The sequence below is a fragment of the Psammomys obesus genome, unplaced genomic scaffold (genome assembly GCF_907164565.1).
Source record: "Psammomys obesus unplaced genomic scaffold, mPsaObe1.curated_primary_1811, whole genome shotgun sequence".
NCBI classification, from domain to species: domain Eukaryota; kingdom Metazoa; phylum Chordata; class Mammalia; order Rodentia; family Muridae; genus Psammomys; species Psammomys obesus.
Genome location: NW_026585742.1, coordinates 4,783,061 through 4,797,156, shown reverse-complemented (window position 1 = coordinate 4,797,156; position 14,096 = coordinate 4,783,061). Strand labels below are relative to the sequence as shown.

Here is a 14,096-nt window from a genome sequence, read left to right as displayed (position 1 = left end):
CCAAGGTCCTTCATAAGCTCAGCTCAGCCCTGCCGATGAAATCCATGGCTAGTGTTGTTTATGGGCGTTGGAGTTTTGATTGTCTTTTCTTCTACCCAAGATGGTAGTTTGTTGTGACATTTATTTTCTTAAAGACGATAACATGTATTTTTGGTAAAAGGAATGGCAGTCATTTTGTGACCAGAGCAGCTCACTAAGGAATGAAGATAATATCCCTTGTGAGGGACAGAGTGAAAATGAAAAACTTGCTTCAAGATTTTATAACTGGAATTCAGGAATGATGAGGAACAGAGTAAAAGGTGGCAATGATACCGAGTCTGATACTATTAATAGGTACATATTAAACCACAGGTTTGCAGGGATCAGATAATATGAGATTTGTCCATGCTTAGTGAGAATCTCATGGAAGCAAAGGTAGAAAATGGTAAAGTCCTTGAGATTAGAGAGTGTCTCTCAAGACCCTACTGGCATGATGTGAATATAAAATGTCTCCCATAGACTTATATATTCAAGCCTAGGTCTTCAGTCAGTGAGTCTATTCTAGGAGGTGCTGAAAACTTTAGGGGTATGGCTTAATTAGAAACTGAGGTTACCCTTTTATGGGTTCACAATCTCTTCAATAAAAGAATTTTAAAACTGGCTTAAAAAGGAACTTGAGGACACTTCATTAAAGTTTAAGAGAAAAAAACATAAGAACAGCCAAGCTGTAAATCTTGGCAGCAGCCAGGACGATGGAGATGAAGAAAAGGAAGGTGAAACTCATACCATTTGTAAGATGCCACAGAGAAAGACAATGCAGCCACTCCAGATGAGACCTGATAGATTAGGATCAGAGGAAAGGGGAGGAAGACCTCCCTTATCAGTAGACTTGGGGAGGGGTATAGGTGGGGAAGTGGGAGGGAGGGTGGCATTGGGAAGGGAGGAGGGAGGGAGTTACAGGGAAATACAAAGTGAATAAACTGTAATTAATAAAAATAAAGATAATAAAAAAAGAGAAAGAAAAAAAGAAGCCACATGACAAAAGGGTAGGGAGTGACATCAGAAAAAGAGTGCTGGGAGAAGCATACAGAGGCTTTTGGAAAAGATACAAAGAAGGAAAAGAAAAAGTTAGGTTTTTCTAACCCAGAAAAATTATGATGCAAGCTCTGCAAGTGACTCCGGGGGGAGGGGAGGACTTCTGGAAAGGACACTATCTCAGTAGGGGATAATTATTCCTCCCATCTCCTTAGCAAGGCCTAAAGCATTAACCTGTCTCTTTGCTAGGTGACTGACAGACTCAGCTGAATTAACTCTTAAGAACAATCGAATGTTATGCCTCTACACAAGGCCAGAGGTAGCTTTCATTCATTTAAGCAGAAGAAAATAGCTTTTCATTAATGAGCTTCAGCAGAGCCCTGATATCTATCCTCAGTGGCTTCCCAGGCAACTGTAATAGGTTTTGATGGCATGGTCTTAGGCCTGTATCCTCAAAATTGTCTCTTCCTGTAGAAGGAATATCTTATGTATGGATATATTGCCTGTCAATAAAGAAACCTGTGGTCTACAGCTAAAGTTAGAATATTTGGTGGTACATCTGGTAGGCAAAGAGGATTCTGAGATAGTGCCAGGCTTGAGAAGATTCAGCCAGAAACACGGAGGAAGACACAGATGCGGTACCTGAGCAGAGGTAACCGGCCACATGGCAGAACTTAGACTAAAGTAAATGGGTTAATTAAGTTACAAGACAATGAGAAAATGAGTCTAGCTCTGTACTGGGATCTTGGGGCCAGGAGGAAAAGCCACCACACTACTGCATCTTCCTGTTTTCTAGGGTGTTTCTAGGGTGCATGCTTCTGTTGTCATGATATTCTATCACATGAGAGGCCCATAATCTAGGAAATCACAAAGTATGGACCATGATCTCAAAAGCCAAAATGAGCTCCTTCTCCTTTAACTTATTTATATAGCAAGTTCTGTGTCATAGCAATGAAAAGTAGAAGTTTGAAGATTCAACCCCTTTAGAATGGTAATTTTATTGAATTATTGAAGGAATAGGAGTCAAAGTATTGCTCAATGGTAAAGTACCTGTCTAGCATATTTGAGGTCCCAAATTCAATGCCTGGGTGTCACAAAGAGAAACAAGGTTCACTGGAAAACAAAACCAAAAAAAGGAATCCTAGCTATACCTGTAATAGCAGTGGCTATATTTTTAAAGCATGTGGGAAAACAGCCAATGATTATGTTGACACACTTTAGCAATTGCATTTCATAAGCCTCACCGCTTCATCCTTGGGAGAATCTTATGGAACAAGGGACCGACAAGAAAAATCAATTCTGAAATGAAGTAACTCACATGTGTGGACCAGGAACCTTATGGCCAGGATTTGAATGCAGGTTTTTGTGGCAAAGAGATTTAAATTTAAATTTTTCAATGATAGTAACTTTAATGACATGGACTCAGACTACCTGTTAGATAGCATTTGTAAATTCATTGGTTCTGAAATTACTGACATGTCTAAGAGTCTGGGTTCAAATGAAGACTATGGCACTTGTTGGAATAAAAATGAGAGGAAATGCATAACGCACCATGTTTGTATTTGCAAAGGAGAAGAAGAAAATTGGAGATTTTGTTTACTTCCCCCTCAAACCCCAGTGAGAAATTATAAATCTGTCACCAGCACATTGGAGCCTCATTAGCTACAGACAGTAGCAAAGGTACTCAAAAATGAGGGCAGAAGGGCATGCCACAGCATATGCACTTAGGCAGGAAAAGCTCTTCCTGGGCCCTCTTTTGTGGTCTGCTTAGGCCTTCACCACAGTGGCTGAGGGTCACTTGCAGTAGGAAAGCACAAATGTAAAATAAACGTCATCCAACAGGTCCCTTGCAGAAGCTCACAGGGAATTCTTAGTGTAGGTGCAGCCCTGACTGGTGCAGACTAACTGACAAATTCAGCCATCTCTGGCATTTAATGTCTGCCTAGGGTAAGCAGGCACCTCCACCCTATATGCCATGTCTCATCATCACTTTAACTATCAGCACCTTTAGCTTTCTCTACTGTTACTCCCACGTGAGGGGCATGTTGAGGGTTATTTAAACTTAGGCTTGATAAGGTTGACAAAGTTTAAGCTAAATTTGAATGAAGAAACAGACGGGAGTCGTCTGGAAAACTCATGGCTTGAGGCTAGATCTATCTGCTTCCAGAAGCTGAGAAAACTCTTCCGTGGACCATTCTGCAGAGTTCCCAAGTGTTGCTGCCTAGAAAACCTCCTCTGTTTTCATTCTGTAGAAAAGATTTCAACTTCAAATACTTTCAGCAGGATCACAGAGCATTACTTAAGCAAGAACTGACAGCCCTACGGCTACCCATACCCCAACTATCCCACCCCATCAAGATTCCCTTCCTTGGCCCTTTCCCCTTTGAGACAAGGTGGATTCTAGCCCACTGTCAGCATCCTTCTCTGCTTCCTCATTCTGCTTCACAGTGCCATTTAAGGAACACCACTCCCGGGGGGGAGACCCCATGACACCCAAGATACAGCTCTCTCCTTGAGCATTCCACTGGCTGTTGCCTTTATCATTTTATTGTCTATATTCTCTACCAGACTGCAAGCTACTCAGAAGCAGACAACTTGCTCACTCATTCCACGTGCTTTTCTAGGGTTTATCACAGAAGCCAGTAATATACTGGAAGCTCAGGGCTTGTCTGCTAAATCAACGAACGGATAACTGAATTGTGAAGTGCAGAGTTATTCAACAATTCCCACACATGTGCTAAAAATGGTAAAATATCAGAGCCCCTTCCTCACAAAGTCAAACTCATCCACGTGTCATTACTTTTAAGAGTTAAAAACATGTCGACATTAGATTACTAAAACTGAAATGCTTTTGAAGTCTTAGGGTGCACTTTCAGGGTACATATGCAAGATCTCTTGGCTTGCCTTGCAGTCTCTCATACAATTCTTGCCACTTTGCATCCCTCAGACTTTGAAATTGGCACGTGCTTAAAGGATTCTCTAAGGGAGGAGAAAATCCCAACTCAGTGATATGTTCCAACAGAGACAGAAGGATTTTTTCTTCATTTCCTGCCAATTTTTAAATTATGAATATTTTGGTATGATTATAAGTAAGCAAGACAAGCCTACCAGGGAATCAAATAATCCCTGAACATGAAAACATAGATTATTGTTTTCCTTCCCTATTCCTCTCCAGTTGATATATTTTGCTTTTACAAAGCAAAATAGGGTCAGGTAGACAAGAGAGTTATGTTAAAATTTTTTAATTCATAAAAATTGCTGCAATAGGAAATTTTGTCATTCTCACAAATCACTCAATTGCATCATCACTTCTCAAGATTTTCTTGTAGTTTATAAGTAAATTATTTGGTTAGTTTAAGCCATTCTTTTTGGTTAAAAATTACCTTATTTGGTCCACACCCCTTTAGCACTCTAGCTTGGGGAAATTGTTAAGGAACACCTTTTGAGATAAGCCTAAATATAGACAACATTAAAGAAATTTCTAGTTCAGAGGCGTAATAAAAGGTGAGCGTAGACTTCCTTTCAATGTGCTGAAGTGGAAGGAAAAAGCTTAGACTTTATAGCATATTCCTGTAGTAATCTGAAACATAGCTTTTGTTATGCTAATGAAGCATACACCATTTGTGGGCTCACTCTATTTTCCTTTCATATGAAAGTGCTCTCAGAATCTAGACAGATTAGGTTAGAGCGGGACTACCTTTGTCATCATCATTTTAGAAGCAGATCTTCCAACATCAGCATGAGTTAGTTAGCCAAATTAATGAGAACAATAAACAAAGAGACCAAGATTAGCAATGAGCACACTCAATGGGAAACTCCATCTTCCCTCAAAAGCTTCTCTTTTTTGTCATTTGCATGTCATTGCTAAATATAAGATGGAATGCTTAATGGCTTTATGTTTCAGCTCACAGACTTCCTGACTCACCCCTATTCATGATCAAACATGCAGTTCACAAAAGGTTTAATTGCATCTAGACTTAATAAATATTCTGCTTGGGGTCTGCAAATAAGACTATAGAAAGGTGGGGGAATCTTTTTGTTATGTAAATACAAACTGCTGGGAGCTCTTTCTGAAAACTATTTAGCTGAGACCTCAAAAACCAGTGTTTGAATGGCCTCTTCTTTCTTTCTCTCCTGTCAGGGATGTAACCCTCTCTGCAAGCCTGGTGATATCATCCTCTTTTGTGGCCAACTGGCAAATAAGTTTTTCCTGAGATGAATTTTTATTAAATCTATGATGATAACTTCATATGCTTTTATAAGTTTCTCTAATAAATCTCTCTCTCTCTCTCTAGGGGTGAAAGGTTAAATTCTTAATAACAAAGTGGAATGTTTGTTTGCAAAGGCTTCTCCAATATGAACTGACATATTGGGGCACAAACTCAGGCATAATATTCTTAATGGTCTCTGTTTCCTGAATATATACCATATATATATATATATATATATATATATATATATATATATATAACAAGTATATATATATATATAACATACTTGTTACATACACACACACATTAGTGAAGCATGTCTTCACCAGAAACCTATCCATTGTGTTTTATTTTTTATTTCAAGATTGAAAACATGAAAGGTCATATATCTAGGAAGACAGAATTTGAAGCCAAATATGTATGATTCCAAGGATATAACTTATACACTTTATGTAATAGTGTTTTAAATTCTTTAAATGTTTTTAGTTTTTTAATTTTAATTTTTTATTTACAATTTATTCATTAGATATTCCTACAGAAGCCCCACTCAACTCCCCCAGTCCTACTGTCCCTCCCTCTTCCTCCATCCCCTTCCCCTAATACACTGAAAGGGGAGTTCTCCACTATTGCCATCTGCCCATAGCTTTTGTTAAAAGTGTGTGTGTGTGCATGCATGTATGTGAGAGTGGGTTCCTACAGATGCCAGAAGAGTTGTCAGATTCCTGGGGCTAGAGTTACAGGCGCTTGTGAGAGTTCCTACATGGATGGTGGGGAAAAAAGTGAGATCCTCCATAAGAGCAGTATTACTGAGCCATCCTTCCAGCCCCATATTTGGTGTTTTATAATCTTTGTTTAAATAGAATTTTTCTTTCTAAGAATAACTAATTTTTAAAAGGGTGCCTGGACAATATGTACCCACAGATTTGTCTGTAAAAATGAAAGCTCAATATACAAAGTAAGGAAATAGTGGCTGCAGAGATGGCTCAGTGGTTAAGAGCAGTGCTGCTCTTCCAGAGCACCCAGGTTTGATTACCCAGACCCACGTGGCGGCTCACAAGCATCTGTAATTCCAGTTTCAGGAGAGCTGACAACCTCTGCTGACCTCCATGTCCTAGATCTGTCCAGGTACAGACATAAGCAGTCAAAACATCCACACACATTAAGTTTTTAAGAAGTAATTAACTATAAGCAACACACTAGCAGAGGTAACTGTGGAGACAGGCGAAATATTTAACAGCGGGACTGTATCCGTAACTGTAGAATGTAAGGACAGCTATTAAGTGTCCAAACTTTGCCTTTATCACTGAGATATCGGGCTCCCTGAGCAAATTTAAAGGCATATCCAAATTATTAATAGATTCCAATTTCTCTTTAATCTTACAACTTGTTATTACTATGGGAAATTAATTTTCATCATCATCATCATCATCAAGTTGTGTGTGTTCACATGCATGTATGTGTATGTGCATGCAGGTGCCTGAACAATCCAGAAGGGGGCGTTGGATCCCTTGAATCTAGAGTTTCAGGTGTTCGTGAGCTGCCTGAAGTTCTGGGAACTGAACTCCCACCCTCTGGGTGAGCATTCACCTTAACCTCCGAGCCATTTTTGCAGCCATGTGAAATCAGTTTTAAAGTCATACGCATTTTATCATCAGCTTGGGTACACCAATCTTATAAAATGTCACAAGGCACCAAGACTCATTTGTCCTAAACAACTCAGGGATGAGGTTCTTTTGTAATGAAGCCATTCCCAGGCAACCTATGTCATCACCAGACGTCATGCATATATATTGATGGGGGAAAAAATTGAGTACTGTATCTGAATTGGTTACTCAACCAATTGCCTGAAATTATTATGACACATCCAGTTGTTTTTTTCCCTCTCCAGACACTTTCTTCAGGAACCAAATCATACTAGTTATTGTATGGAGAATGTACTGTTTAAAATCCTGGCCATACAAATGGCTTAGTGACCCACAGGTTGCTTGTGTTGCTGGACAGTATAAGTAGCTTTGCAAGGGCGGGGGCTCTTATGACATTAGCTTAACTTTAACAGATATTCACTGTGAGTTGACTTTGAGTATAGACTATCATCTGACACCTATTGCTTTTATTATGATGAAATCCCGGAAACACAGATTGATAGTCACCAGCCAAGCAAAATCTGTTCGTAAATCCTTTATGCCATCGAGTAAACCCTGTGAGAAAAAAGGTGGAAAATCTATGTGACACTTGACATGCCTGTTCAAATATATCCTTTTCTGGTTGGGTTGTCATCAGCTTAACACAAACTACAGTCATCTGGGAAAGGAATCTCAGCTGAGAAAATGTCACCATCAGATTGTGGTGTGGGCAAGGCTGTTGAAGATTTTCCTGATTAATGATTGATGTGAGAAGGCCCAAGGGCACAGCCCACCCTGTGCAGTGCCACTCCAAGGCAGGTTGTCTTAAGAGTGTGTGAGAAATCAGCCTGAGCAAGCCATAGGAAGCAGGCAATGTCTCTCCATCACTTCTGCTTCAGCTCCTGCTGCTTAGGTTCCTGCCCTGACTTACCTCAGTGATGAAGAGTTGTAGACAAACACCTGAGAGTTGTAGGCTGAAATAAACCCTTTGCTCCCCAACTTACTTTTGGTCATGGTGTTTATGTCAGCAGTAGAAACTCTGAGATTCTGCTTGGAGGGTTCTGCTTTTTGTCCTGCTCAGCAATTCTAGTCTAACTGCTTGCCATTGCCCCAGTGTACTCCAGTCTCTTCCTTACTCTGCTATCTTCCAAAAATGTAAAAGGAGATTAACCTGTGAGGGTGAGCCAAAAAGAAACAGGTATTAAATGTGTAAAGAACAAAACAAAACAAAACAAAGAAAACCCCACTTGGTCCCTGAAAGACTTGTGCCTGAGCTATAATGTTTTTCTTCAGAGCCTAGTCTTGGCTGGAAATCCCCACTGGTCTTCTTTAGGAATCAAATGTTTTTGCTTTGCTCCTAGTGAACAATATTCCCTTCCCCTTACAAATTCCTGGGGCCTGGGCATGTCATTTGGGCTAAAATAAAGTTACAAACAGCATCCCTGTGTCTTCAAAGCTGTGCTCTAACCCATATCTTAGCTGCCCTGCCCTTCAAAGACATTGCCAAGAAAGGTGCCAGCATTGGAAACAAATACTGCAGAGAGGGTGGATAAATCTCCTATTGTGAGAAAAAGGCAGAGAACCTTCCAGATCTCTGGCTGCAGCACCATCAGGGGTGAAGAGTGTGAGTCTTTTGGAGGACAGTGATGTCACTAAAGAAAGTGAAGGACTACTTGCTCTCTGTGTATGAAGAAAATAGAAGCAGGGGGGGCATCCAAACCTCCCAGGAGAAGCTGCCAGGTGAGGTGTTCGTGAGCAGAAGAATCTCCTGTTGGAAAGTTTTGCTACCTCTTAGTTTGAATGTGAACTATGCCCATAGGTTCACACGTTTGAACACTTGGTCCAAAGCTAGTGATGCTGCTTGTGGGAGGTTGTGAAAGCTTGAGGAAGTGCAGCCTCACTTGAGGAAGTGAGACAATGGGAGCCATCTTATGGCTGTATAGCTCAGCCCCACTTTCTATTCACTGCATCCTAGCTGGATGCAACAAATATTCAAACGAGGCTTTTGCTCCTGACACCATGTCTTTCCCACCAGGATAGACTGGATCTCTCTTTTCTCTGAATTGCTTTCATCAGGGCATTTAACTATAGTGGTGAGAAAGTAACTAATTCATCACCCATATGTTCTAGAACTCCTCCATTCTTTTCCTCTGTATCATTGTGACCTGCACCCATTGAACAAGCCTTTCTGACTCATTTTTGCAGGTAATTGTGCTCATTGTTACTTCAGTTTTTTATACCTTGTAACTGATTAGAGGATGATTGCATATCAAAATACAAACTCTGGCATTTGAAGGTAGAGATTCTGCTCAAGCACAAGCCTAAATTGCAGTTTACTCCAGCATTATCAGAGTTCTATACTGGGGAACATAGAGCTTTGTCTCAGCTTTATCATAATGGCATTGTGATCTTTATGTACAATTTTTCTTTATGTATCTCTCCTTAGATTTATATGATATGAATGACAATGAAAGAACAAGCTTGTATGCCTTTAAGTAGCTGACTGAAACATAGCAAATTACGATTCTGGGAGATTCTGGTTGAGTTATGTAGTCTTTGCTGAGTTTTGACCCTCAGCACCAACATAAAATCCACATGTGGTAGCATACACCTGTAACACCAGCATTCTGGATGTGGAGATACAAGGATACCAGTGGCTTGCTGGCCAGCAAGATCCAGGCTCAATTAAAAATCCTATGGAAAACAATAAGGTGGAGAGCTATAGAGCAAGGTACTCAATGTTGACCTCTGGTTTCTACAGTCACATGAATAAGGAAACACACACACACTTTGTGGTCTTTTGAATAAGAATGGTCCCCATGGACAAGTATTTGGAATGCTTAGGGAATAGCATTAGGAGGTGTGGCCTTGTTGAAGAAGGTGTGGCCTTGTTGGAGAAAGTGTGTCACTGGGGTGCGTTTGGGAATTCAAATGCCCAAGCCAAGCCCAGTGGCTCACTCTGTTGCTGTTACATGTTGATCTTGCTTCCTTCTCCAGCACCATGCTTCCCACCATGTTGATAATAGCCTAAACATCTCAACCAGCCCCAACTAAATGCTTTTCTTTATAAGAGTTTCCAAGGTCAAGGTATCTCTTCACAGCAACAATATTCTACAACACCCCCCCACACACACACACAGAGAGAGAGAAACAGAGACAGAGAGGAAGGGAGAGAAGGAAGGAAGGAAGCAAGTCCTAGTTCTCATAGAAACCTTTGGTTTCTATGAATCATTATGTATGACTTGTTAGTGCCCAATGAGAGCATGTCAACATCTCCTCACAAAGAGAATTATTGTGTGATAAGGAGTTAGGGTGAAAAATAACTTCAGAAACAAAGGTTATTTTCTAAATCCTCAGATGCACTTAAGACAAGGTAGGGGTTCAATTACATAAAAGAATAAACCTTCTGTAATTTAGGATCTGCTATTTTTCATTATGATATCTTACTTTATTTTCCCTTTCAATTTTTTACTGTCCAATTCTACCTCCTTATTTATTGCAAAGCTTTCTTTCATTTCTTGAAAAAATATTTATATATAAGATATATATCATATATATACCTAAGATACATACACACACACACACACACACATATATATATATATATAATATATATATTTATCACCTAAGTTTTTCATTTCAAGGGAAGTAAATACTGGCATACCCACTGAGTCTGAATCATTCATTTGCTCAGGATAACCATACTAATAAGTCTCAGAGACAGAATTACCTGAGTTGAGAACCTGAACATTTAGCTTGACCTCAGGCATACCACAGATTTGAATGAATCAACCTTCAGATCTTTTGTGCAATTATACACTTTAAAATTTTAAAGAAACTATTGCTTCAACAAGATGGCTATGTCTAAAATCAAAATTAATATTTCTTAAAAAAAGATTCAAAACCACAAGATAACAAAACCACATGACACCAAATTGGGAATTAAAACCAGTTTTTACTTGAAATATATTTTATCAGCCACATAAAGAAATGATTCCTTTTACCTAAAACATCTCTTAATGTGTGGCCAATACTTGACAAATACTTCAGAGAAGAATGAAGGTCTTTAAGACACATATTACAAACTCCTAGTTTAGTGTCTCTCTTAATTTCATTACTCAAGACTTTATTCTGTGGATGAGATCACTAAATTCAATGCTACAACTCCTACTTTCCTGATTAAATCTTTCCACAGTGCTTACTAAAAGTTATTCTATCACTTTAAGGTTACCCAAATTTCCTACAAAGCCAAACAATATATGAGGCAAAAATGTATACTATTGGCATGGCTTCTTTGAGTATGATATTGCATGACTGCATTAGCATTTGCAGTAGAATCATATTATTATATAAACAAAGATATTGAAAAGTGGACAGACAGAACTTAAGAGGCTTTGGCTGAGTTCTAAGTTCTTCCTCCTATTCCTTGTTCATCAGAATGTTCATATAGGAAATCTTTGATCCCTAGATCAACTGAGGAGTTCTGGTGGGCACATCTTGTCTGTAGCTCTCTTGAAGTTATAATATGTTTGAGAACTAACCTTTAACTGAGGTATGTCTTGGATCCATCCTAAGCCTCTGATCTTTTAGTGTGTCAGGTTTATCTAAGCAATGTTTTATATACTATCCAAATTGTGAATTCATATCTTTAATAAAGGGTGAATATTGAGTTTATACAATAAGCACTATTTTAAAAAAACAACCCCCCCAAAGAAAAACAATCTCAAAAGAATCTGAAAAACATAAAACCAAGAAAAACCCTATTACATCATTTTATAAACTCCAAATGGATATTCAGACAGAATTTACATCACTCTGATTTCACTGTGTGATAACTAAATATTTTAACTGGTACAGAGAAGACATACATGATCAATATATGGTCTCTGGCCTCCCAGCACACCCTCCCCAAATCACTTCCTTTACCCTAATTAAATAATCTCTTCATATGCTAAACACAGTCACTCTGTATGGACAATGGATTATACTTCAACTTTCTCTTTTCTAGTCACTCAGCCATTGGGAGGCTGTACAAAACTCTTCTTTTGCTTCCTCTGTATTGTGACATCATATCTCTCTAAATCGCCATTTCAGTCTGCAATACCTCCCCCTTATATTTCTTCTTGTTTTACTTTCCTGTTTGATAACATGGTTCCCAGTAGTCCAAGTTGCTATATTCATGAGAAACTTTTATCGTTTAGAAACCTGAATTTGTTGACATTTTGTTTGAAATAAATTATGCCATGCTTCTTTATATGTTTACTCTATATTTCCCAAAGGAGAATATACTCTTGAGAGAATCTTCTAAATGTTCCATCAGCACTTAGAACAGTTCATTAGCAAAAATGCTGACTAAAAGTTGTTGATCCACTCACTGGTCTTTCATATTTTTCTATTCAGGGGGACTGGTAAACAATTATTCTAACATACATTCTTTCCTCAGAAGAGTTTAAGAGTAGTGATAAATTGTAGCAGTTTTCACACTGTTCAACTTCAAATTTGTAAATGGATACAGAATGTGTAATGGCCATAAAAGTTGTATCCTTGAAGAGTCAAATACTAGCAGTGTGTATATTACTTAATTCAAAAATGAAGAAGAAGTTTTGGAGTAATGTACAACTACATTTTGTTTTGAGTTCATTCACATATTTAATCAAATTTGCCAGAAAGTTTATAGTAAAACTCATAGTAGAAGAGAAAGACAAGAGCACCAATCGTGATATAAAACTCAAAGTCATGCTACACATTTACAAAGTTCGGATAATAAGGGAATTAGAAAATGTATGAATGCACAAGCTGAGGTGGAGGTCGGTCAGAAGCCTGTGAACAGTCTTTGGTCCAAACGTGGCTGGCTGCCTCTAGTTTGTTTTTCAATGAATCTAAAGGTTCAGCACGCTGGTCAGCTCCCGGTGCATCTCAATAGGCCTCAGAAAGCATGGCGTCCGAAAGGAAAACACCATCTGTTCTTTGTATCAATAATTGCAATTCCACTACCGGTGAAGACAGCGTAGCAGAACCAGGATATTAAATGTTGCTGTTGCTGAGTTTGGGGGTGTCTTATTTGGTGTGTGGGGTTCCTACTCCTTCCCTCAGATCCTTAATGGAGGAAGGGCTGACCAACCAAGGCTCTTCAGAAAGTGCTAGGACTGATGATAGCTTCCCTGGCTTGGGGGAGGGGGGATGCTCTTGATTTCTATGTAAATAGTTGAGCTTCATGATCCACACAGCAGGTCACTCAAATATGATGCCTTTGTTTTTTACAGTGGACACATGTGGCCTAAGTTGCTGGACTAGAGGTTTACACAGTGGAGACAAACATGCTGGCTGCCCTGTCCCCGCCCCCTCCCACGATCCCCACAGCCCAGGTGAAGAGTCTGAACTAGAAGATGGACCTTTTCTTGAAGGCAATATCTCACTGAATTCCTCTTAGTGAGACCTCTACGCATGCAGAAAGCCTGCTCTCCGCTGGTCAGAAGTTACCATTGGCTTCTTAATCCTCCCCCCCCACCGGGGGGAAAACTTTTTGTCCCCGGGAGGGGAAGAGAGGTCGAAGCAAGGAGAGGTGTTCTACACAGGACAGGGGACATGGAGTGCTGGAGGGCATGAGGGTCAAAAGTAGTGGAGCTCTGAGGATTTGGGAGCGCTCCCCGCTTTCCGCCTCCAGGCCCTTGCAGCCGCCCTCTCCGCTGCGGACACTGGAGAGTTAAGCCAATAAACACGTAAGCGCCGCTCGCTCCCCAATCGGCAAGATGCCTCTCCGGCTCTTGGCTGCATCGACAGCTTGCAACACACGGCATCTTTTCTGGAGGCGCCTCCTTCAGCGGCTGCAGATGGCATCCGGCTGCGGGCTCGGGGCTCGCAATTGAGTCTCGCCCTTGCCCACCTCGGGCGCCCAGACGCACCTCTCCCTTCTCCTCCTCCCCTCGCGCTCCTGGGTCTGCGCCCAGCTCGCGCTTGCCGGGCGGAAGAAGCAGTCGCGGCGGCCGAGGCTGAGCGGCAGCACCAGCTCTCCCTGACCTAGGAAGAAGCGCCCACCGGGACAGCCGACCTTCGGCTGCCTCCAGCGCCCCCCGCCTTCTGCACCCCAAGCCGGGGGCTCCGGGAACCCCCACCCCCAGGCGCCACCATGCTGGACCCTTCGTCCAGCGAAGAGGAATCGGATGAGATCCTGGAAGAGGAGAGCGGCAAGGAGGTGCTGGGCTCGGCCGCGTCCGGAGCGCGCCTGTCTCCTAGCCGCACCAGCGAGGGC

At 40.7% G+C, this 14,096-nt stretch overlaps 1 protein-coding gene across 1 annotated transcript; it reads left to right on the top strand.

The window, feature by feature from the left end:
* Positions 1-13,596: 13,596 nt before the first annotated feature.
* LOC129670519 (ena/VASP-like protein) lies at positions 13,597-14,096 on the top strand (the record flags this gene model as incomplete). Its single annotated transcript, XM_055599028.1, is given in 3 exon segments — positions 13,597-13,694; positions 13,869-13,948; positions 13,951-14,096. Coding segments are annotated over 3 exon segments (324 nt in total), but the record flags the coding sequence as incomplete, so codon positions are not given.